The sequence below is a fragment of the Adiantum capillus-veneris genome, chromosome 29 (genome assembly GCF_014529385.1).
Source record: "Adiantum capillus-veneris isolate H3 chromosome 29, ASM1452938v2, whole genome shotgun sequence".
Classification (NCBI taxonomy): Eukaryota; Viridiplantae; Streptophyta; class Polypodiopsida; order Polypodiales; family Pteridaceae; genus Adiantum; species Adiantum capillus-veneris.
In genome coordinates, this window is record NC_140959.1 from 49,304,390 (window position 1) to 49,327,026 (window position 22,637).

General features: G+C 43.3%; 1 protein-coding gene across 1 annotated transcript in view; it reads right to left on the bottom strand.

The window, feature by feature from the left end:
• Positions 1-251: 251 nt before the first annotated feature.
• Positions 252-22,637, bottom strand: part of LOC147419169 (fimbrin-1-like) — a 65,312-nt gene continuing 42,926 nt past the window's right edge. The window contains exons 5-14 of the mRNA XM_086506417.1: positions 9,611-9,649; positions 9,464-9,532; positions 9,282-9,398; positions 8,986-9,197; positions 6,711-6,857; positions 6,348-6,547; positions 6,102-6,256; positions 5,863-5,959; positions 5,688-5,779; positions 252-781 (exon numbers count right to left, since the gene is read on the bottom strand). Coding sequence (XP_086362543.1) covers positions 653-781; positions 5,688-5,779; positions 5,863-5,959; positions 6,102-6,256; positions 6,348-6,547; positions 6,711-6,857; positions 8,986-9,197; positions 9,282-9,398; positions 9,464-9,532; positions 9,611-9,649 — 1,257 coding nt within the window. The 3' untranslated portion in view covers positions 252-652. The remainder of the gene's footprint in view (positions 782-5,687; positions 5,780-5,862; positions 5,960-6,101; positions 6,257-6,347; positions 6,548-6,710; positions 6,858-8,985; positions 9,198-9,281; positions 9,399-9,463; positions 9,533-9,610; positions 9,650-22,637) is intronic.

Genomic DNA, 22,637 nt, shown 5'->3' on the forward strand with positions numbered 1-22,637 from the left:
GGACTACATCCTGCCAAACTCTCCATGATTCGATGGGTGCTTGCACAACTCTTCAAGAATCCAACTAAAACTACCATAGCTAGCCAAAGAGAAGTGGACAACAGCAAAGGTGAAAGCAAAGGCAATTGCATAAGGCCACAGTCCACATCTGCTGAATATAGCAGAGAGAAAAAGTAATGTGTGTGTGTGTGTGTGTGTGTGTGTGTGTGTGGGGGGGGGGGAGAGAGAGAGAGAGAGAGAGAGAGAGAGAGGCCGGGGGGTAACAATCATTTTATCATTATAAACTTATAAATTATAGTCGCTATTTTCTTCTTATACCAAGGGAATCAATGTGTGAATATCACATAATGGGGAGAACCCCGCCCCGAAGGCAAAAAAAATCGAAAACAATTACATTTCTATCATCCAATCACTATAAATTGGAAAGATTACTTTTTACATCAAGGGAATTACTATACACCCTGTCAATATTACATTAGTGGGATAACCACCCCTGAGGTCAAAAAGAATCGAAAACAAACTCTTTCATATTTGCTGATATTTTGTTAGCTCAATCAAAAACCTTCTTTATTGTCTTCCCGAATAAGAATTGTGTAATCTGTAAAGCCTAAATTTGTAATAATAAGACCCCCTTGTTCCTGTCTGCCGAAAATTACTGCTCTTTGGGGGAGACACTTCCATTCTCTTGAATAGCAGGTACAAACCCAATATCATCAGACGGATGAGATAGACTCCAAAGCATGATGCTTGCTGTCAATGTCAATATCATTTTGGAACGGACCTGACAATCAAAACACCAAACAGTTTGGTTAAAGATAAACATACACGCAGAATGCATGACTTCAATTCTATGCTACGCACATAGTTGCAAGCATAGTTTTCCATACGTCAAACCATATGTGGGACTGGGACAAGTACATACGGAAGAAGAACGGTCCCCCCCCCTCCCCCACCCTGCGCACAGATTCCATACGGCACACTAAAAACAGTCTACATATAACACTTAAAACAAGACACAGAAGCACAAAACCATAGAATGCAGTGAAACACCATAGAAACTATAGAATCTATTTCAATCCAAGATCAATCACCATAAGACACACCAATGACCATCATGACTAAGTCTCATAGTGGATTCTGTTATTTTTTATTAATGGGGAGGTCCGAAACCCAATCATACTTTAAGCAAACTTGAACGGGTAGTATGGTTCCCCAATCGGACAGGTTCGGAAAAAACTATGGTTGCGAGAGACGGCCCATTGAGAGGGGAATGAGAAACCAGGGCAAGCATCAGCTTATACAATCAAGACAGAAACGGCGAGTCACTCCGATTCTTGGCGATAGTAAACCTGGAATATGACCATCTCTTGAGGATGGTAACATCTATTCCAAGCTTGGCTTCCCCATAGGCCCTCTAAAGGTGCTTTTGCAAGGCCCTTGGGTGGAGCCCGAGCATAGAAGCCATGAAGTTTTGAAACCATTTGTGTGAATTAAGATTCAAAAGTTTCGAGTTGAAAACCTCGAGGACTAACATATGGACAAGACCATGTGCCTTAGATATTCGTAGAAAGCATTTGCTTTTGAAACGTTCAAGAGAAGCAACGATCAAAAGAAACGAGTTTCTTGACAACTATGAACCTGAGTGCCCCATACACCTTTCGGCTTGTCATTGAATGGAGTCCATGATCTCAAACATGCTCTAACAAAGGGGGTGCTTCAACCACCCACCCCCTACATGCAAAAAGAGCCTATATTACCTGTGGCTGCAGGTCATTCTACTTTTGACCTCCTACTATGGGTTCTCATCTTTGTCTTTGTCTTTAATTTTTGTATTCTTGACCGTGAGAGAACTTTTCTATGAGGGCCACACAAAATCTCAAAAGGGGGTGCTTCAACCACCCCCTACATGAAAAAAGAGCCTCTATTACCTGGTACTTCAGGTCATTCTACCTTTTGACCTCCTTTCAAGGGATCTCATCTTTGTCTTTACTTGAATTTTGTGTTTTTGATCGTGAAATGATATATTAACGTCTTCAAAAGGCCAAAATGACCTATGAGACCATCAGATACAAAGTGGTGAATCTAATACAATGTCTGAAGTACAAGTACAAAAAGTAATGAATGTAAATGTGAAAATGAAAAATGAAGTGTGAAATGTGAAATGTTAAATGTAGAATAGGCCCTCAATGACACTCTGGGTGTCGTGCTAGAATGCCTCTTATCCTCTGCTGGAGTCTCCGTCGATGGAGTGTGCTCCTGTGTCTCGATCGTGATCGTCTCGATCTCCCGACCTCAGTCGCCCTGTCAATGAGGGTGCCTCTGGTATGAATGTGGGTACAACTTTGTGTTGGTGGTTGGTCTCTTGTTTCACTTGATCCAAAGAAATCTGTGATCCGTCTCTGTGATTGTCGTACTCCATGTCTCCTCAGCAGACTATCTCTATGTCGATGTAGCTCAAGTAGATATAAGCCAAGGCATCTCTGATCCTGATACCTCATGACTCTATCTAGGGGTCCAAAACCCTCCCTGAATACGCAATGGAAGCACCCTCGTATCTCATAATACACAGTGCAGTGGCATATGTAGTGTAGCTCTGTCTCTGGCTCTCTATCGCATAGTTGGCATATCCTATACTCCGGTGGTATCCCTCTGAATCTACCCGTCTCAATCTCCAACTGGTGTGAGGATGTGCGAATCTGACCAATAGCACATCTCAGACCGTGAGACAAATGAGTGTCCATGTAGCTCGGACGAATCACAAACCCATCTCCCGAAAGTTGGAGAAGATGCTCTTTGTAGAAAGCCATCTTCGTGCCCAACTCCTGCATCGGCTCTACCCATGTCCTCCTGGTGTCCAACTGTATAAGATCCTGACGAATGAGTCTAGTGATCTCCGTCCGTGTGACTAGCAGTGAGGGTGCATCCAGGGAATACCGAAAAGGAGGCAGTCTATCCATGCTGAAACCATGCCTCTGAAACCATGAGGTCATTTGCGCATACCAACATGATGCCTCTCCCTGCATCGCTAACTGTCTAGAGGACTCAAGAGCCAATCTAGTGTATCTGCCTCTATGTGTACCCCATAGACTGTGCATAAAGGACACTGATCTGGTAAGAGCCTCAATTTCTATAGGAGGGGCGGCTATCTCCGCTCGAATAATCGCATGTGGTACGGAGGCCTTGGCTCTAATCATCCAGGATATCATAAATACCAAGGGTCTCTCCATGCTCCTTTAACTGTCATGATTCACAGATAGTCCCCAAACCTGGACCCCATAGAGCATAGTTGAAGCAACCAAAGTATCAAAAAGCCATAGCTTTGTTCGTGGTTCTTGAAACTTAACCTGCGAACACATTTTCTCTAGCCCTCCCAATGCCGCATAGGCTCTGGACAGTCTAGTCTCTGTTGCTTTCCTCAGAGTAAACCTCGGTCCCGTGAATACCACCCCCAGATATGTATATGCATCTGTGTACTCCACAATGTCCTGACCATATACGAGTGTAGGTGCCGATCTCTTGACCCACTTGGTGTGGTGTTAAACACCATAACCTTGGTTTTACCAAGGTTCACAGACAATCCACTATCCTCTGCAAAGCTGTGCAATGCATCCAACTGTCTCTGCATGCCCTCTGGTGACTCTGATATCAACATAATATCATCAGCAAATAATAACAAAGGGATCCATGTCCCTGCTAGCTGAGCGCCTCTATCGCCCTCTCTATCAATGTAGTCAGAAACCTCATCTACATACATACCAAACAGTGTAGGGGACAAAGGACACCCTTGTTTCACTCCAATAGTGGAATGAACAATATCAGAAATCCCCTCAAGAGTGCGTACATGCCCAGTCACTGTACATGGCCAATCACTGAGCCATATAAAGCCATGATCCCCCATATGATCTGTGTGGGTACTCCCAACTTCAGTAGCCTGCGCATCAATCTGGCCCTCGGCACTGTGTCAAATGCTTTGCGGAAGTCCACAAAGCACCAATACATCCGTCTTCCATGTGCCCGACCCTGCTCAATAATGGCTCTAAGTGTAAGAATATGGTCCAAAGTGGAGAAACCCCTCCTGAATCCATCCTGTCATGCTGCTCGTATGCCCCTCATTTTCTGCCCATTTACTCAGTTGCTGTTCAAGAATGGATGCATACAACCGTGCCAATGTGTGCCCTATCATAATAGTAAGGTAGTTCCCTGGCACCGTGGGGTCCCCTGCCTTGAAGAGAGGTACAATAGTAGATAATCTCCAAGACTCGGGTAGTCCCTCACACATGACACGGTTAAACAACCGCGCACAACCTCTGACAGTAAATCTCTAGCATGTATCAAGTGCTTTGCCACCAAACCACCATGATCATATGCTCTCCTAGTCCTCATCCTGTCAATGGCGTTCTTCACCATCTCAGTGGTAAAGAAGGTACTAGTGACTGGACGTGGCTCTATAGGGTCTGGTAATGGTGGTTGCCCAGGTACTGTATATAATGATGCTGCATACTGACCCCGAATCTCGGGAGAAGTAATCACTGGAGGAGGTGAGTGCTCATGGAAGAGACGCCAGGCCTCACCTGAATCTCGACTCAAAAAGAGCTGATACAAATCACGTTCCATCTGGGCTAAAAAGGCCCGCTTCTTCCGTCGCACTAAACGCCGAAGGGCAATCCGAGACTGTCTATATGTAATGACTCCAAGTATAAGCTCGCTCTGAATCTGAACTCTCATCTCTCTGCACTCCTCATCATACCAACTATTCTAGGCATGTTCCCAGAACGTCTTCTCTGATCTGGTTCAGTGTATGGGTATGCCTCTGCTGCTGCCCCATGCAAGATCTACATCAATAGAGTGGTGATCTCCTCCACGGTATATACAGGCTCGGCTGCCCACATCCGACTGTAAGTCTCCTCCACATAAACTGAGTCCGTCTCTGGTGTAAAAGTATACCATGTGTGTGCAATCCTCCATGGTGTCTGAGAGGCACTGTACTGGAAAGAGACTGAAAAAGTCAAGAGAGCATGGTCCACTGCTACTCCAACAGGTCTAGGTCCCACACTGAGATCCTGAATACTAGAGATGTGAGAGAACTTTCCTATGAGGGACACACCAAATCTCAAAAGGCCTTTAACTACATACAGGGCCCTCTAGTGTAGTAGGCCTATGGGATCTACGGTTGGGAATATGTGGACCATCTGATGCACATTCGTAAACTCTGTAAATTCGGGGCTAAAAGTAAACTCGGGTAGGCTTGCAAATTCGGGTCACTTCACCACCCACCATCTTGAACCCACGGTCTGCCCCTAGCAAGCCATGTGCCCTAACCACTACGCCCACATGCAGTATAGGGGATTTGGGTGTGTCATATTGTAAATGCGAGCGAATTTGTAAATTCAGGCAATCTTGTAAATTCAGGCCGCCTGATCAGGCGGACAGCCTACGATCTATGTGCACCCTCATTTTTGCCTCCACCCATGGTCCCATTTGCACATGCCCACTTGATATAGTATTGAGAGCCTCTGGAAGAGCCCTCTGACTTTGTCAATGCAAACCTCTTATCCTGACAAAATCATCAACAAAGCTCTGATTCTTGATGTATTAAACTCAGAAATAACCATCCCATGTGACTATGACAGATGAAGATGAAAATAAAGATCTATTGAAAGCATACTTTGTCAATGCAACCATCCTACCTCAACAATATCATCCCAAAGCAAAAATACCGAGCATCCGAGCTTCCTTGCCACACTAATGATATAATTGGCATTCTGCTTCTTCTCTTCATCTGCAACAATGCTGACATTCTGTTAAACAGCGCACAGCCCATACAAATGGTGGAAATCAGGCACTTTGAAGTCTTCAGCTTACCAGTTTCTCCCCTTGTTACAAGACTCCAATTCACGACCCTAGGCCCCACTGCTCCAAGTAGATCAAGGAAAAAGACACCGTTTGACAAGCTCTTGTCCTACATGTCCAACCAAAACAAGCTCAGCTCCAATTGATATGTCATTTTTATTCAAAATAATGGGAGTCAGAAACAAGATGTAACAATCTATTTCATTGAAATCATGACATGTTACTTAATAACATCAACAGAATATGTTTACCTTGAAGTTCTCCATATGAGAAGTTTTATCTGCACTCCTTACTTTGTCATTAGCCCATTGGATTATATCTGCATCTGATATCGCTTTACTACCATGGAACTTTAAGTTTTCTAATAGTTGAAGTACATTACGCCTCATCAATTGCCACAGATAAGCTGTAAAGCACAGTAGATTACCAACCAGATAAGAGGTCCTAACTTGAAAGTCCAAAAAGAATCTGTGAGATAAATGTATCACAAAGCATACCAAGAATAAGCTTTTTATTTCCTTGCACAATGTCATTCCCAGCAACATTAACGAGGGAAAACTTCAGCTGTTTTCCAATAGTGATTGCCTGATTGCAGTTTTCAACCTTCTTAAAAGGCATCTTAATTGGTGGTCTGTTGGCTCGTTTCCAATCGACTGATCCAGGGGCAACCTTATCAAGCACCTCCAAGAGCACCCACCTAGATTTTGAAACCAAAGACACCTCTAATTACCACAGATAAAGAGAAGTCCTAAATTTGTTTGTTTTGAAGCAAACATCATACACATACGTCCAAATGTGCTGATTTTCTGATAAAAAATCGTACTATCTAGGCTCCACAAACATTGCAAATAGAAACCTACCCATCTCTCACCCCATCAAAGAGATGATGTACATATGTTTCAATCCCTAAACTGTTGATCCACATTCGAAAGGCTCTTTCTTCCCTTGAATCTTGCTCATCATCAAGTATCATCTCAGCAAATGTTAATTTGTTGGTCAAGCCATTCCTGCACATATCAGTTCTTCAAACACAAAAGAGCAGCAATAATTTTTAAGTAATGGAAAGAACTGCACAACAGAGCAGAACAAAACCAAGTATAAGCAACAGAGGAAGAAGCAAAAGAACAGGAACCATCAAGTAGACCATCATAAACAACAGAGGAAAAAGCAAAAGAAATGGAACCACCAAGTAGCACCCACCAAATACTTCTGCTACCCCTTGCCCTAACTTGGAAACATTCCTCGCACCTGGAACCCACTCGCCAAATGGACAACTAGGACACCACGTGGAATGAGATAACAAGGGGAAAGGTTCATGGCCAATAAACGCTAGCTGATGACGTTCTTTGGAAGGAAGTAATATACACGAATATTTCTCTCTCTCTATCCTAATGACCCTTCTATACCTTCAAACAATCATGAGCACACTGTTGTGAAAACAGTCAAATGTTTGGTGGGAAGTAGCTAACAAACTAGATTGAAGCCTACAGCACACACTACTTAAACATATTGACAAGAACAAAGAAATAAGTGACTAGATCAGATTTGAAACCTATGTATTCTTAGAATCAACAGCACCAAAATGTTTTGGCATATGCAGAGGGACCGAGAACATTATCCTATCAGCTAGCTACCTATTAAATTACACAAGTTGATAGGAAGATGGGCATAGTGCATGAATAACCCATGAGGAAAAAAGACATTCACCTAGAGGAATCCAGAAAATGCTCAAATTACAAAACAAGAAAATTGCAGGTTATGGACTCACGGTAGTCATCCCCAAGTCAATACAAGCATTGAAAACTGCAAGCACCTTTACAGCTGGGCCTCTCTGCCTGTTTGAAATCACCATAACAACCCAAAACAACTTGCAACCTCTACTTTCAAGACCGCCTCCAATCAGCAACTCAAGTACTTGACATTGAGAATTACAGCACACGCCTACCCTATGCTCAATGAGGACAAACTGACATAAGAAGTGGGATTATAAAATGCGTGTCATCGGATAGGTCTTTGAGGTCTCTTGGGATCGTTCCTACGTCGTTAAAACTTGTCTTCACTTCTTCTTCTTCTATCTCATCACGATCTGTGACCTGTCAATATACCTACTCTCTCCTCTCTTCCAACATCAACCAAAAGCTATTCACAACACTCTCTGGCTCTGTCATTGGTTAACATTTGCAGGCCACATTTTCTTCCTTTTCCATAATCTGGTTCACATTCATGTGCTGTGAGTGGGCTCTGCTTTCATGGGCGTTCCTCTTGATTTGCCACAAACACACCACCACCATCTTGCTCGAAACTTGGCTAGAAGAGCAAGACAGGCCCCTGTAGTGAGCCATATCACCCTCCAATCTTACGAATGAGTATGGGTTCTCGTTTGATGAAAATGGTCGTGCTGTTTCAAAGGAAATTAACGATCACAATACACTGCAGTGTGTACTGTTAATAGAAGAAGTACGAGATGGTGTCTGGAAAGAGAAAGGCAGATGATTATGAGACAGAGAAGGGAGTAATTGAAGAGTTACATTTCCTTGCGTTGCAGGAAATGTCGCCGTAATTGAGTGCTGTGGTCCATGAGGGCTCAGTTAAGAGGGGTAAGTTGTGAAGAGATCGTGCTGTTTCGAGAGCAGTAGTGTAAGCTCACAAAGGGATTGCCTGAAGTGGAAGAAAGAATCACCCAAGGAGAGGATGTCAGATGAGAGGGGGTCAAGGGCTAGGGTACAGGAGGCAATGTAGAGACAGTGAGATAGCACAGAACCGCACTTCATCATCCTTGGGACAAGCTCAGCTGGAAAAACTTTCGGATGAAATATGCGCCTCCCTCAGCGGTGCTGCACACGATTCTTTCAGCGTTGCCAAATGAGACAGCTGCACCCCAATGTTGAGATGCCTGTGATTTGGGTTTGAACCCTACAACTGATGAATAGGACGGCCTTGACATAGAATTACACCCAAGAAACCCAGATGATTTAGCCTCATACTTGACAAACAGGAAATAACTTAAGGTGAAAGATCCTCAAATAATGGAAATACTATCATTCAGCAGATCAAAACATGTACGTTAGGACCAAAAAATCCCAATGCATTGGTGACTAGAGCAACATTAAGCACAAAACATTTAACCTTAATCACCTCTCTTTGAAGATATGCGCAACAAATGCAAGATTTAGATTTGAAGATCCTTCAACAATATCTTTTGGAGATAGATACTTCCGACAACCAATATGTTCTGCTTGTATCAGGACTCGCTTTGCCCTTTCCAAAGGATCGATCACATCCAACGGGCTCAAATCGCAGCTCTCTGGTGCCAATGCATGTAGAAGCACAGTATACGCTTCACTGTCCTGCATGTTGTCGAGTTATCAGATTACGTCAACTAAGTTCCAAAGAAACCCAGCCACCAAACACTCATGCAAATTCCACCTCACCTTCACATCTGATGAAAAATTTGAGACCGTTTTCTCATAGCCTGCTTTCTGCAGCTGGAAATTTAGCCAGCGTAGCAGCATTTTTTCTGGTGGGAGGTGCATTAGCTCTTCCACCTCCTGTAGGCAAAGGGTATCAACATTTTTATAAATTGTTGCCCTTATGAAATGAACAAATTATTGACCTGTCTATCCTCCACAATTTCTGCAAGTTGGGGAGTCTTCTTCAGGTTGAGATCTGCTAGTAGTTGAAACTGGAAGAAAACATTGAAAATGTTAAGGCTATTTAAAAACAATGCTGCCTAGAGTGATATGAGGATTGCCTCACATACCTTGATGATTTGAGAAATCAATCCAACCACAAGGTGAGACTGCAGCCATCATACAAAAAACATGTTAGCTACAGTAATCCTGAAGGAACGTACTCAACATTAGCACAATTGCACTTGAAACTAACAAAGGTTACTTTAACCTGCAAATTTTTTATATGTCAGAACAGATTGGCATGTACATGAAAAAAGCTATGCAACAACAGAAAAGACAGTAGGTTGTTTGTTTCACAAGACCACACTTTACTTTTTGTCAGTTACATACACAAACCAAGCAGGTTCCTGTAAACTGGACACTGAGCCACGACCTTGCATGGGTAAGGAGTCTCGGCAGCTGGCACTGCACATTGTACTTGTGACTTCCAAAGAAATTTCAAATAAGAAAGAGAGAGGTGTTTAAGTCTGTATTTTAAGGCTGAAATAGCCCATAAGACCAGAACAAGGTACAGAAGACAAGACATCCGATATTAGGACAGGACGTCCTCTCCGGTCTGCCCTGTCCAACCTGTTCAATCCATCTACTCGGCCAGTTTGGGCAGCCTTTTGGGCCTGTTTTGAGCCCTCCTTTCCAAGCCCCTTTGCCCTCAAGAATTTGAGCCTATGCCTAGCAATTATACAAGCTAGCTCATCGTGTCTTCTCCACCCACACTCAAATGACAAAGACCCGAGTGCTCAAGGCTGCTCTCAAGTGCTCCCGTCACACTCAAGTGCTCAAGCCTCTAGCTTCTCTCCATCGATAAAAACTCCAACTTCTCTCCATCAATTCATCTTTTCGAGAGAGAGGAATGAAACGAAATGTTATATTAAACGTCTTCAAAAGGCCAAAATGACCTTTGAGACCAAACTGATACAATCCTTGTGGATCTAATCCAATGTCTAGGTACAAAAATAAAATGAAGTAAAGTGAAAGACTAAGACTAAAAGACCCAAATCGTCAGCCTGAAAATCATCATCATCATCATCATCCATGCCCAAGGATGGCGTTGTCCGAGAAAGTATTGCATCGTTCGCGGAAGAGCTTCATCAATGACTGCCTCTGTAAATAATCGTACTAGGCGTCTCCCATCTCGTGCTAGAATAGTCCTGATTCTCTGGTGGAGCCTCCGTCGATGTCGTGGTCGCCCCCATAGACGTGGTGTCTAGCTCTCCCGAGCTCAGTGGCTCTGTCCACTAATATACCTCTGGTAGAAGTGGGCTCTAAAGTCTGTTGCGAAGCATGCTCATCCGGCTGCTGAGTCCCTTCTCTAAAGAAGTCAGTGATCTCCCTCTGTAAATGTCTCCCACTACCTGGTTTCCTCAAGAGACTTTCCATGTGTTTGCGCAGCTCTAGCAAAAACAACATGAGGCATCTCTGATCCTGATATCTCATGACTCTAGCCAACAGTCCAAAGCCCTCTCTGAATAGACAGTGAAAGCAGCCTCATATCTCGTAGTATACCGGATAATGACAAATGTGATGTAACTCTATCTCTGGCTCTATATGACATAACTGGCATATCCTAGCTTCTGCTGGTACTCTCCTAAATCTGCCAGTCTCAATCTCTAGCTGATGCGATAATGTGTGATCTGACCAATAGCACATCGTATCCCATAGGATAAATGAGTGTCCATATAGGCCGGTCTGATCACATATCCATCCTCTGTTAGTTGGAGGAGATGCTCTTTATAGAAATCCATCTTCGTGCCCAACTCTTGTACCTGTTGTATCCAGGTGCTTCTCATATCTAGGTGAATCAAATCCTGATGTGTAAGTCTAGTGGTCTCCATCCGTGTGAGAGAAAGGGAGGGTGCATTCAAGGAGTACTAGAATGGAGGCAGTCTACCCATGTTGAAGCCGTGTGACAGAAACAATGATGTCATCTGCCCATACCAACATGTTGTGTCCCCTTGTAGCGCTAGCTGTCGGAATGACTCAAGTGCTAGCCAAGCCTATCTGTCTCTGGAAAGGCCCCATAAATTATGCATGAAGGAAATTGATTTAGTAAGGGCCTCGACTACGAGAGGAGGGGCAGCTAGCTCAACCCGAATAATCTCATGTGGCACTGAGGCCTTAGCCCGAATCATCCAAGAGATCATAGAGACCAGAGGCCTCTCCATACATCTCCATCCATCAATGCTACCAGACCTGCCCTGATGGTCCACTGAGGGCCTCCAAATCTGAACCCCATAGAGCATAGCTGAAGCCACTAGAGTGTCAAAAAGCCACAGCTTTGTTCGAGGTTCCTGAAATTGAACCTACGAAAACATTTTCTCCAAACCTCCCAAGGTTGCATAAGCTCTCGTCAATCTAGTCTCTGCTGCTCTCCTCAATGAAAATGCCGGTCCATTAAAGGCTACCCCAAGATAGGTGTATGCATCTGTATACTCCACCATCTCCTGGCCATATGTAAAAGTAGGTGCTGACCTCCTGACCCACTGTGGTGTGGTGTTAAACACCATAACCTTGGTTTTCCCAAGGTTAATAGACAATCCGCTATGGTGGGCAAATGTGTACAAAGCATCTAAATGACGTTGCATCCCCTACGGGGAGTCGAAAATCAGCACAATATCATCAGCATATAATAGTAGTAAGATCCATGTCCCTGCCAACTATGCTCCTCTATCACCATCCCTCTCAATGTAGTCAGTAATCTCATCCACATACATGCCAAATAGTGTAGGAGATAGCGGGCAGCCCTGTTTCACGTCAATAGTGGAGTGAACCAAATCAAACATCCCCTCTGGAGTGCGTACATGCCCCACTACTGACTTTGAGAGAGAGAGAGAGAGATGAAATGTGTCACAAAGTGATGACGTGGCTACCGACAGCAGAAACCCTAAAATCTTGCAAACCCTAATTTCTGCCAGAAGCCCTAATTTTGTAGAAACCCTAATTTCTGGAAACCCTAGCCCTAACTGCTGGCTGAAACCATAAGTGGCTAGAAACCCTAAAAGCTGGCGTCAGGGCCACGTGGCAATAGTGTACGGAGATCCCGGACTTTGCGGAAGCTGAAAAAAAAAGCAAGCGAGTTTTTTTTGGCATGCTTTTGGCTACGCAAGGGAGATTGAGAGAGAGAGAGAGAGAGAGAGAGAGAGAGAATTTGCTTTATTTTGCTCTCTTGAGAGACAGAGAGATTGCTTTTGAACTGGAAGCTTTTTGGGGCTCTGCTTTTGGGCATCCCTTGTAATCTTTATATATGCGGTGAGGGCCTCACTTCTCAGAGCATCTGGACGCAGAGTCTGAGAGTGAAACCCTAACCGCTCTTTGTACTTTGACATTGATTTAATACATATAGAAATACCGAAAGGGGCGCCAGTCTTTGGGGCCAATATCTCTAAGCACAGAACTCCACCGGGCCAGTGCAAATCTATTGTGATCTGTGAATTGTTTTGAAGTGGTTATTTGGTGATGTCGCGATTGATTCTTGACTTGGGAGTGTCCAAGTCTATTACAGTGGTATCAGAGCCATTTCTCTTCTACGGGAAATCCAATCCCCAAATTTTTTTTTCTGCGGCACCTATGGCTTCACGCAAGGATCAGCCGACTTCCTCTGCATCTGGCGATGCGGGCAGGGATCACAACAAAGATATTGGCAGAGAGTATGGCCCGCCTCGGCCTACTTAGGCGGAGCAAAGAGAGATGAAGCGTCGTCAATTGATCGGCGATGCAACAAAGATGATGCTTAGTTTTGCGAAGGATCCGAAATTGGCAAAATTTATGAGCGAGACTTCTTTTCAGGAAGTGCATGCGCAGTGGCAAAAAACCACTACACCACCCTTGAAACCCGCTCTCAAGAAACCTTCTGATCACAAACAGTATTCAGAGAAGGAATTACAAGAGGTGGTTGATGCACGGATTGCTCAGCTTTTTGACGCGCGAAAGAAAGCCAAAAAGCACGGCAAAAAGCAAAAGAAAGACACTGACTTCCCGGGATATTTGGGTCGTCAATTGACATTTGGCAAGGCAAAGAAACAGAAGAAGCGTGTTCGATTTGAAGGAGTACCCAATTCTTCTTCTTCTTCTTCTTCTTCTTCTTCTTCTTCTTCTTCTGACAGTTCTTCTAGCTCTTCAGATTCGAGCGAAGAAGACAGAAAATGTCATGGATGCTTGAGAGTCAATCGCTGCTTGCATCATCGCTAGAAGGCTCTAGAAGGATCTAGAAGATTCTAGTTGTTCTAAAAGTATCAAGGAGATTCTAAAAGTTTCTAGAAGCATGGAGAAGATTTCGAAAGAATCTAGAAGTTTCTGGAAAGCTCTAGAAAGTTGAAGAAGGATCTAGAAGGTTCTAAAAGAACTAGAAGGATCAAGAAGTTTCTAGAAGCTTGGAGAAGATTCCGGAAGAATCTAGAAGTTTCTAGAAAGTTGAAGAAGGATCCAGAAGATTCTAGAAGAACTAGAAGGATCAAGAAGGTTCTAGAAGATTCTAACCTCCTCAAGAAGAACCTAGAAAGTCCTAACCTCCTCAAGTAACCTCCTCAAGCACTAGTATAAATAGGGGTCTAGGGCCACAAGCCCCTCAGTCTTGCCAACACCAATTGTGAGGCTCCTATGAGGAAATCCCTCTTCTAGTTCTTGTCTTATGTTCAAGTCTTGTCCTTGCAATCAAGCTTTGTCTTGTACTCAAGTCATGTAATCCAAGTCTTGTATCTAGCTCTCATAATAAAGTATTAAGTCTTATAAGCAATATTAATCTTATCATCAAGTCCAAGTTCTTGTACATTATGAGCACCTCCTCTTGCTCTCTTCTAGCTCTATACGCGCTCATAACAGTTTGGCAAGACTACCATCTCTTAATCTTCTCAAGCCATCATGGAGTCGACGATGGAAGGTGTCATCAAACGGATTGCAAAGCATCCAAGATCAGTTACAAGAACTTCGCGAGAGTAACGCTCAACTTCAAGGAGGGCAACCCCTAATCTTGGGACCGGCGTTGCAAGATCTTCAACGTCAAATTCAAGAGCTTCAAGAGACAAGCACAAGCTGCAAGATCTAGCTATTCTCAACAACATAAGAAGGAGCCGAAGGTCAGCATGCCTGAAAAATTTGATGGGACTAGATCGAAGTTTAGAGGTTTTCTCCAACAAGTGCGTCTCTTCATTCGAATGCAACGAGAGCGTTATCCAGATGATGCCTCTCAAGTAGGCCTTATTGGGACCCTCCTCTCGGGTACGGCTCTCTCTTGGTTTGCTCCCTTGCTTGAAAAAGAATCTCCTCTTCTTCAAGACTTTGAAGCTTTTGTGCGGGAGTTCTCTGCAACCTTTGGGGATACTGATAGAGCAAGCCTTGCTGAAACCAAACTTAGAAATCTCCGCCAAGGATCAAGACCTGCATCCGTCTATGCATCCGAATTTCAACAGCTCACTTGTGATCTGACTTGGCATGAGGAATATTTCATTAGCCAATTTCGGTGGGGATTGAAGGATGACGTAAAAGATCTTTTATTGACTATGCCAAAGGTTCACACACTAAGCGAGTTCATCTCTCAAGCAATAGAATGTGATAATCGACTATTTGAGAGGAGACAAGAGAGGCGTCTTAGGGCACCATTGCGACCCCAAACAGAAGTGACACATAATGGCTACACACCTCAACAGGGTCATGAATCAAGCATTGAGCCCATGCAAATTGATTTAGCAAGGGTTCAACCTCTCTCAGCTTAGGAGAAGCAAAGGCGATGCATTAATGGTTTATGTATGTATTGTGGAGAGCAGGGGCACATAGTTCAATAGTGTCCAAGGAAGAGAAGGATGAAGGTTCATGGTGCAATGGCCTCAACGTGTTCGGAAAACATGGATGTCCAACCCCAATAGAGACCGACCGGTTGGACAAAAGACACGCAAAAAAAAGGTCTCTTTCTTCCCACTGATTCCACTTCAAGTTTTATGCTACCAATCAAGATCCATATGCAGGGTAGGCACATGGATTGTGAAGCATTACAAGATTCAGACGCAACGGCGTGCTTCATGGACAAAGAATTTGCAAAAGAACAAGGCATACCACTTGTGGAGAAGTCTAATCCAGCAACTGTAGAAGTCATTGATGGTCGTCCCCTCACTTCAGAGGATGTCAGGTATGAAACTCGCCCCATAGAAGTAACATTGCAGGAGCATGTTTCAAGAATAGCATTCAATATTATACAAAGCCCAAGCAGTCCGATTGTTATTGGGCTATCGTGGCTTGAATTACATAATCCTGACATCGATTGGAGGGCTCGGAGAATTGAACCGCGAAAAGTCCAAAAGAAGAAGGGAAGGCATAATAGGCCTATATATCTTGGAGCCAAGGTCTTCATGCGTGCAGCCAAAAAGTATCCAACTTTCCTGATATTTGCAACACCAACCGACACGTTGACAACAAAAATCATGGAGGCATTGCCACGTCAATATCAAGATTACAATGATGTTTTTGAGAAGAAGAATGCAGACCTCTTACCGGAGCATCGACCCTATGATTGTGCTATAGAGCTTCAGGAGGGAACCCAACCCCCTATTGGCCCAATATACAAGCTATCTCAAGATGAATTGGTAGAATTACGAAAAAATATTGATGAGAATCTTGCTAAGGGGTTCATACGGCATTCAAAGTCCCCAACAGGAGCTCCAATACTCTTTGTAAAAAAGAAGGACGGAACTCTCCGGATGTGCGAGGATTATAGGGGCCTAAACAAGATCACCGTCGAGAATCGCTATTCCCTTCCCTTGATCCCAACGCTTCTTGAGCGCCTTGGCAAGGCAAGAATATTTACAAAAATAGATCTTCGTGGTGCTTACAACCTAGTCAAAATCAAAGAAGGTGATGAATGGAAGACAGCCTGTCGGACAAGGTATGGCCACTTTGAATATACCGTCATGCCATTTGGTCTCACAAATGCCCCAGCTGTTTTTCAACATTTAATGAACGATATCTTTCGGGAGTATTTGGATTATTTTGTGGTAATATGTTTGGATGATATCTTGATATTTTCCAAGGATCAAGAAGAGCATGAGCACCATGTACGATTAGTGCTTGAAAAGATTCATGCATCAGGGTTATATGCAAAGTTGGAGAAGTGCTCTTTTTATCAATCTAAGGTGGAATTTCTTGGTTATGTAATTTCTAAAAAGGGAATCTCCATGGATCCAAAGAAGGTTCAAACCATCCTTGATTGGGCGACACCCACCTCGGTAAGAGATGTTCAATGTTTCCTCGGGATTGCAAATTTTTATCGTATCTTTGTACAGGGATACTCCAAGGTGGTTACGGCACTCACAAGGTTGATAGGCCATAATAAGTTTGTCTGGGACTCAGAGGCCGCGAAAGCATTTTAGACTCTCAAGCAAGCTTTCACGACCGCACTCATTCTAATTCACGCAGATCCTAGAAAGAAACGCTTCAGATTTTGCCCTTGGCGCTCTATCCCAAGTAGGAGAGGATGGTCGAGTACATCCAATGGCTTTTCATTCCCGCAAGTTCTCAGCTGCAGAAATCAATCATGAAATCCATGACAAAGAGCTCTTAGCAATCATCGACTACTTCGGCACTTGGCGTCACCTACTTGAAGGAGCTCCTCATAAGATCACTGTCTATACAGATCACAAGAATTTGGAATACTTCATGACATCCCGCGTCTTGAATCGTCGCCAGGCCAGGTGGAGTGGTATCCTATCAAGGTTTGATTTACTTATCTCTTATAGACCTCGCCGTCAACAAGCTAAGCCAGATGCCTTATCAAGAAGATCCTACCTTGCACCTAGAGAAGGCGACGCAGCATTTGATCAACAAGAGTAAGTGATTTTGAAACCTGAGCAGCTTATGCTAAACGCCACCATGAGCCAAGCTCCTGAAGATTCTACTTTTCTTTCTAAGGTGAAGACGCAAATTGCCAAAGACCCACTTGCTCAGAATATTAGACAACAACTACAAGGACAAGAGGTTAATGAGGACTTTCAAGAAATTGATGGACTAATTTACTATACGGGTCTTCTCTATATTCCGCCAGGACCAACACGCTTGGAGGTACTTCAGCAACGGCATGATCTTCCATCAGCAGGGCATTTTGGGGTTAATAAGACAATTGAGCTTCTCTCCTGTGACTTTTGGTGGCCTCAAATGTGGAAGCTTTGTCAAGGAGTATGTAGGCACTTGTGACACTTGCAATAGATCAAGGCCCCTCGTCATCGTCCTCATGGGTTACTCCATCCCTTGCCCATTCCAACCAAACCATGGTCATCCATCTCCATGGATTTCATTGTAGAGCTACCCTTGTCACAAGGATTTGACTCCATTTTAGTAGTCGTGGATCGGTTTACAAAAATGGCACACTTCATTCCAACCACTAAAACCATCACCAGCGAAGGTACGGCCAAACTCTTTCTACAGCATACCTATCGTTATCACGGATTACCAGATGACATAGTTTTTGATCGAGGCCCCAAATTCATCTCTAGCTTTTGAAAAAGCTTATTCAAGCTACTCGGAGTACAAATCAACCTCTCCTCATACAACCACCCACAAAGTGATAGACAAACAGAGAGAGTAAATCAAGTTTTGGAACAGTATCTCCGTTATACTATCAATTATCACCAGGATGATTGGGTCGAGCTCCTACCGCTAGCAAAATTCTCCTATAATAACAATTTTCATGCCTCCACCCGTCACACTCCATTCTTTGCTAATTATAGTCAACATCCCAAACAGGATATCCACAGACACTATCAAGTCAACAATCCAGCTGCTATTCATCTTACACAACAATTATCTGCAATTCACAAAGAACTTACAATTCATATCAAAGAAGCTCAATCCAAGTATAAGGAAAGTGCAGATCTCCATCGCATACAGTATCCAAAATACAAAGAAGGGGATAAAGTGTGGCTCCTCCGACGTGATCTGCGTTCATCTCGTCCCTGTCAAAAGCTTGATTATCGAAGGCTTGGCCCGTTTAAAATTATCCGTCAAGTCAATCCAGTCACCTATCGACTCCAATTGCCCTCATCCATGAAAATCCATCCAGTCTTTCATGTCTCAGTCCTAGAACCTTGTCACACATCTAAGATCCCAAGAAGAGCCTTACAACCACCTCCTCCGGTTGAGATTCAAGGACATGACGAATATGAGGTCGAGAAAGTCCAAGATTCTCGAGTTTCGCGTGGCAGGTTACAGTACTTGGTGCATTGAAAAGACTATGATGTTAGTGAACGAACCTGGAAACCAACACACAATCTACAGCATGCATCTCTCAAAGTCTAAGAGTTCCATCAACAACATCCATGGAAGCCCAACTCAAGGAACCCCACTGCTCCTCATGGAACTCGTCGCTAGAGGAGAGGGTAATGTCATGGATGCTTGAGAGTCAGTCGTTGCCTGCATCATCGCCTATGTCATCGCCTACATCATCACTAGAAGGCTCTAGAAGATTCTAGAAGTTCTAAAAGTATCAAGGAGATTCTAGAACTTTCTAGAAGCATGGAGAAGATACCGGAAGCATCTAGAAGTTTCTGGAAAGCTCTAGAAAGTTGAAGAAGGATCTAGAAGGTTCTAGAAGAACTAAAAGGATCAAGAAGTTTCTAGAAGCTTGGAGAAGATTCCGGAAGAATCTAGAAGTTTCTAGAAAGCTCTAGAAAGTTGAAGAAGGATCCAGAAGGTTCTAGAAGAACTAGAAGGATCAAGAAGGTTCTAGAAGATTCTAACCTCCTCAAGAAGAACCTAGAAAGTCCTAACCTCCTCAAGTAACCTCCTCAAGCACTAGTATAAATAGGGATCTTGGGCCACAAGCCCCTCAGTCTTGCCAACACCAGTTGTGAGGCTCCTATGAGGAAATCCCTCTTCTAATTCTTGTCTTATGTTCAAGTCTTGTCCTTGCAATCAAGCTTTGTCTTGTACTCAAGTCATGTAATCCAAGTCTTGTATCTAGCTCTCTTAATAAAGTATTAAGTCTTATAATCAATATTAAGCTTATCATCAAATCCAAGTTCTTGTACATTGTCAGCACCTCCTCTTGCTCTCTTCTAGCTCTATACCTGCTCATAACAGAAAAAGTAAAAAGCGAAGCAAGAAACAAAGCTTCGGAAAGGGCAAGAAAAAGACAAAGAAGGCTAAATCTTACCCAGAGACTAACAGTCCTACTGAGGACTCGTCTACAGACAGCTCAGATTCCGATGACGTAAACTTTTATGTGAACAAGAAGATTTTTTACAAAGCCAACCAGTATGACTTTCTCGAAGATAAAAGCAAGAAAGTCCGAGAGTTTAAGGAAGGTGGCCACTCGATCAAGTTTGATACTTTTTCAGGATACTCAAATGCTTCGAAGGCTTTGTCTTTTATACAGCAGTTTGACATTGCTTTCGCGGGAGGACGCTATTCAGAGCACTCTAAGATTCGGAGAGCGGCCTCTTACTTTAAGGGGAATGCTCGTACTTGGTGTCCACGCTTCTTTTAAACAAGATTGTGCCAGTTAAATGGCTGAAATTAAAGAAGCGTTTTATTTCTTCTTGGTTGACGCAAGAATATGAACGAAATATACGAGCTGCTTGGAACCATCTTCAGATGACCAAGAAAGATGTGTTGGGTTAAAGGCCTAAATAGCCCCTTTTTGTACATTTTTATACTTTGTACAGGTTCAATATATTAAACCTGGACACATTTTTTTAAAGTCACTTATAATAAAAGTGGGAAAACCCAAAACTCACTTATTGAGTTTTCCCCAAAAACGTGAGCTCTCTCTCTCTCTCTCCCTGCTTCGATCCCTAGCGCTTCCTCTCTGCTGCACTGCGCCTCCTCCTCCTTGCCCCAATCCTGCACTACATCGCGATGCGCACCTACCGATACCTTCTGCTTCGCGTTTTCAACTGGTATTAGAGCCCTAGGGTTTCAAAACAGCACTGCACAGTCTCCTGGACAGCGAGTTAAAATTGCTCTCCCACGATCAATTTCTTCCGCATTTGACACTAAAAGTTTGATGGAAATCAAATGTTTCGATGGTCAAGGCTTCAACCTCTGGCAAGAACGGATGCAAGGTATCCTTTTCTTAAAGGATTGTGAAGATGCATTGGAAGAGAATAAGCCGCCAGGTTTGTCTGATGAAGAGTGGGCCACGTTGCATAAGAAGGCTATGGCCTACATTAAAATGGCTATCAATGACGACATTTTGACGGACATCAAGCGTTTGAACTCTTCTTATGCAATATGGCAAAAGCTAAAGTCCAATTATGAAAACACTACACCTGTGAACCACGTGCATTTGATGCGAAAGTTGGTGAATATGCAGCTTGATGACTCGAAGTCAGCTTCTGAGCATTTGAGTGCTTTTACTGGTGTGTTGAGTCAGTTATGCAGGAGAGTGGGCTTCAGCAATTTGATGCTACATTCTTAGGCAACGGTTCTACATCATAAGGCAACTCATTTTCAGCTCTATCATGCTGCTGAAAATCATTTTCAGCCAATTCAGGTGGCTGTCCATCCTCATTAGGAGCATCAAAATCGAGCCCTACCTCTTCTGGCTCAATAACCGGCTGATTATCAATTTCAGCTTGTGGTAATATATCATGAGGCTCTTTTTCAACATCAATGGGTGGCACGAAAGGCTGAAATCTGACTGTTTTCTTGTCAGCATCAGATTTTGTGGCATTCTTAAGCAATTTTGTCTCATTGAACACTATATCTCGGCTGCGTATTACCTTTCTAAACTGTGGTAATCACACTCTATAGCCCATTTCACCTTCTTTCCCATAACCTAGGAAGACTCCTTTAATGGACTTCATATCAAGCTTTGTTCTCAAGTCGTTGCGTACATGAACAAAAGCTTCGTAGCCAAATACTCTCAAATGATCATAAGAGACAGGTTTGCCAGACCAAACCTCCTCTGGAATGTCATTTTTCAGCATACTATTAGGAGAGCGATTGCAAATATCAATGCCTCCCCCCAAAACTCTTGGGAAAGATTAGCAGTGGACAACATGCAACGCACTCTCTCGCATAAAGTACGATTATACCTCTCAGCCACACCATTAGAAGACGGATTATAAGGGGCTGTCACCTCCCTTTTAATCCCATTTTCATCACAAAAACGCTGAAATTCAGCAGATACATACTCTCCTCCATTATCAAATCTGAGACATTTAAGCTTAATACTCTTTTGCGTAGTGACAAAAGCACGAAACTTCTTAAAAGCATTAAAAGTCTCACTCTTACTTTTCAACAAATGCACCCATCCTTTCCTAGTACAGTCATCAACGAATGTAACAAAATACAATGCACCACCAAAAGACTTAACAGGCATAGTGCATACATCGTAGTGAATAAGATCAAGAGGATTAGCTTTGCGAGAGACACCAGAGTAATAAGAAGATTTCTTTTGCTTTCCATAAAGACAATCGTTACAAAAATCCAAGTTTTTGCCTTTTACATCAACCCTCTTTAGAGACGAAAGCACATCAATACCCTTTTGGCTCATATGGCCAAGTCTCTTATGCCACAATTCCGTGTGTGAAGCAACTTCAGCAACATCAAGAAACTTGCCAGGCAAAGCTTTGCATCGAAGATGGTACAAAGTACCTCTTTAGACCCTTTCGCAACAAGCATAGAGCCCTTAAGCAACTTCCATGAACCCCCAGCAAAGATGGTAGTATAACCATGTGCATCTAACTGGCCAACAGATAGCAAACTTTTCTTAATGCCTGGTACAAACTTGACATCATTCAACACAAGCTCTTGACCATTGTTAAGAGCCAAACGCATAGTACCCATTCCCTCAATATTGCAAGCAAAATTATTACCAAGGTACACCTTGCCATAATTGCCTACAGCATATGTAGCAGGGTACGCAGGTCAACTCGTTTGAGAAGGCAACCGCAAAGATTTAACCCCTCTTTGGATCGTGTAATGTTGACAGATGAGGGTGAACCTTTTACATATAAAGAGGCCAAATCATGTGAGTCAAGCAATAAGTGGGAGCTTGCGATGCAAGAGGAAATGAAATCCTTGTATGCAAATGATACTTGGGATCTTGTGCCATTGCCTAAAGGGAGAAAGGCTCTTCCTAACAAATGGGTATACAAGATTAAGATAGTGGAT